The sequence below is a fragment of the Gekko japonicus genome, unplaced genomic scaffold (genome assembly GCF_001447785.1).
Source record: "Gekko japonicus isolate JY-2015 unplaced genomic scaffold, Gekko_japonicus_V1.1 scaffold424, whole genome shotgun sequence".
NCBI classification, from domain to species: Eukaryota; Metazoa; Chordata; class Lepidosauria; order Squamata; family Gekkonidae; genus Gekko; species Gekko japonicus.
The window spans coordinates 133351-135958 of record NW_015165247.1 but is presented as its reverse complement, the minus strand read 5'-3'; the positions used below and the strand labels follow the sequence as shown (position 1 = coordinate 135958).

The window sequence follows — 2608 nt, the reverse complement described above, 5'->3', positions numbered from 1 at the left end:
AGGTTGTGGGGAGGGGCAGGGAAATGAATTTGTAAGCCGCTCTGAGACTCCTTTGGGTAGTGAAGGGCGGGGGATAAATCCAATCTCCTCCTCCTCCCCCTCTTCTTCCAAACCTGTCTATACAAAATGTTTTTATATATATTTAAGGTTAATTTCTTTATATATAATCAAGGTTAATTTCTGTATCGTTTGTGGTCTGGGTTATTTTACTTTTCTTGCGTGGAAAAGCAACATACGATTTCTTAAAAGTACAGTGGGAGCCCAGGAGAAGAGAGGCCGGGTCAGCTTCAAGCTGGTGCTAAAAATGGGAAGGCTTAAGAACATAATAAAAGAGTAAGAGTCCAGGAGCACCTTAAAAGCTAGCAAAAAAAATTGCGGTGGGGTATGAGACCTGAGTGTGCCGCATGACGGAGTGAGCTCCCATCTCTAGTCCCAGCTCCTGCCAACCGAGCAGTTCGAAAGCAAGACATTGCAATTAGATAAATAGGGACCACTTCAGTGGGAAGGTGACAGCGTTCCGTGCGCCTTGGTGTTTAGTCGTGCCGGCCACATGGCCACGGAGACGTCTTCGGACAGCGCTGGCTCTTCGGCTTTGAAACGGAGATGAGCACCGCAACCCTAGAGTCGGATTCAACTGGCTTTCGAGCAAGGGAACCGTTACCTTTACCTTTATGAGCCTTAGAGGCGGAGTCTCTCCCCAGGGGCTACCTCCACAGCACTGGGATTTTTGCAGGACGTAAAAAATTAAATGAAGCCCCACATGTTTTCAGTGACAACTTCTTCAAGGACATAGTAGTCTTATCTCACTACAGATCATAGAATCATAGAGCTGGAAGGGACCTCCAGGGTCATCGAGTCCAACCCCCTGCACAATGCAGGAAATGCACAGATACCTCCCCCTCCACACACCCAGTGACCCCTGTTCCACACCCAGATGCTAATGTTCTGCCCCTAAGCATTTCTGATCTGCTCGAATCAAGCAGATTATATTTTGCACTGTACCTCTGCATCCTGAATCCCTTCTTTGCAATACCCCTCCTGCCTTCAGGCTGGGATATAAGGGATCTCCATACCCACTTGTATCTGATGAAGTGAGATTTGCCTCTCGAAGGCTTCAGTGCCGGAAATCTCAATGGTCTCTTTAGGTTCTCCTGGACTCCAATCTAGTTGTTCCACTGCAGAGCGACGCGGCAATCCTCTGGAACGATCTTCTTCAAGGGATCCGACGGTCCTTCTTTCCCAGGGAAATTATTTTTAGGAACGTCAGTTCGGTTCCAAAAAAGAACCCCGCAGGCAGGCAGAAGACTTGCAACACAGACTTCCGTTGGGATTTTGTCAGAATTTTAATGGTTTCTCTTTAAGTCCTGCAAGGATCGGCTTTCTACTCTGAATTGCGTTTATGTTGGCATTCCCGCGGGTCCCATCTTTTGTCCTTTGCTCTCCCGCAAGCACGCTGCAGGACGACTTCATCATCATCCACGAACCCCAGTACGACACCGTCCTGGAATCCACGTTCAAGACGGAGCTGCTGAGCTTGCTGTGCAAGCGCTACGAAGAGCGGGCCCAGAAGCCGCTGACCGTCAGGTTCAGCAACCAGTAAGTAGCCGTGGGGCTCCCCGGGGAGAAGGGTGGCCAAGGAAGGCCCTGCCAGTCTGGCTTCCTGTTCCCAGCGATGGCCAACCGGCCACCCCCGCCGGGAAGCTTAGGAGAAGGGCGTGACCACCCGGGTACTGATGCCCGGCATCTGGCATTCCAAAGTAGACGGCCTCTGAACTGGGGGGTGGGCTTGTGGTGGCTCAGTGGTAGACCCTCCCCCCGGAAGGCCCCAAGGTCAAACCCCGGTGTCTCCACTTAAGAGGACCAGGCGGTGGTGTTGGAGAGAAGAAGAAGAGAGAGTGGGTGTGCCAGTGAATTCTCTATTATGACAAGAAGTCATCCCCACCCCCACGTCCTCCTCCACATGAAGCTTCCACATTATTAGAATTCAGGGTATCCCCACAAAAATGGCAGGAAATTCAGTTAAGAAGCAGTGGGCAGTCACAGTCTCTGGGGAACTGAGGCAGGCAATTGGCACACCACCTCTGTATGTCCCTTGCAGGGGTCATTTAGTAAAAAAAGAGGTGCAGGGGCTCATTAGCATAACTCATTTGCATATGCCACACCCCCGACCTCACCGGACGTGTCTCAGAAGGCAACACCCACCGCTCAGGCTCCACTGGACTGTTTTGGATTGCTAGCCATTGGGGGTGGGGAGCGTGCAGATCTGTCCTCGCAGAGGAGGGAGAGCTTCTGCCTGAATAAAACTTGGTCTTAAAGGTGCCACTGGACGTTCTTGAACAAGGGGGGCGGGGGGGGGCTCTGCAGCTTACCTGGCTGCTTCTTGCTCTGACTGAGGACTGTTGGGAGCAGGGGGCGGGGCTTGTTGCATGTGCCCGCCCCCTGGGCTCTTTACTGCCAGAGTTTCCTGTGCGCTCCCGCAGGAAATGACCCCTGGTTTCACTTGAAAACCCTACGGGGGCGCCGAAAGTCAACAGCGACCTGGCTTCAATTCCTGACTTACCCGTTACGTGGTGGGAGAGCCAGGTGCATTGTGGTCAGCTCGGAAGAG

General features: G+C 52.3%; 1 protein-coding gene across 1 annotated transcript in view; it reads left to right on the top strand.

Moving 5' to 3' along the window:
* LOC107109464 (unconventional myosin-Ie-like) overlaps positions 1 to 2608 on the top strand; it is a 72634-nt gene that overhangs the window by 58304 nt on the left and 11722 nt on the right. Inside the window, exon 22 of the mRNA XM_015410094.1 lies at positions 1450 to 1596. Coding sequence (XP_015265580.1) covers positions 1450 to 1596 — 147 coding nt within the window. The remainder of the gene's footprint in view (positions 1 to 1449; positions 1597 to 2608) is intronic.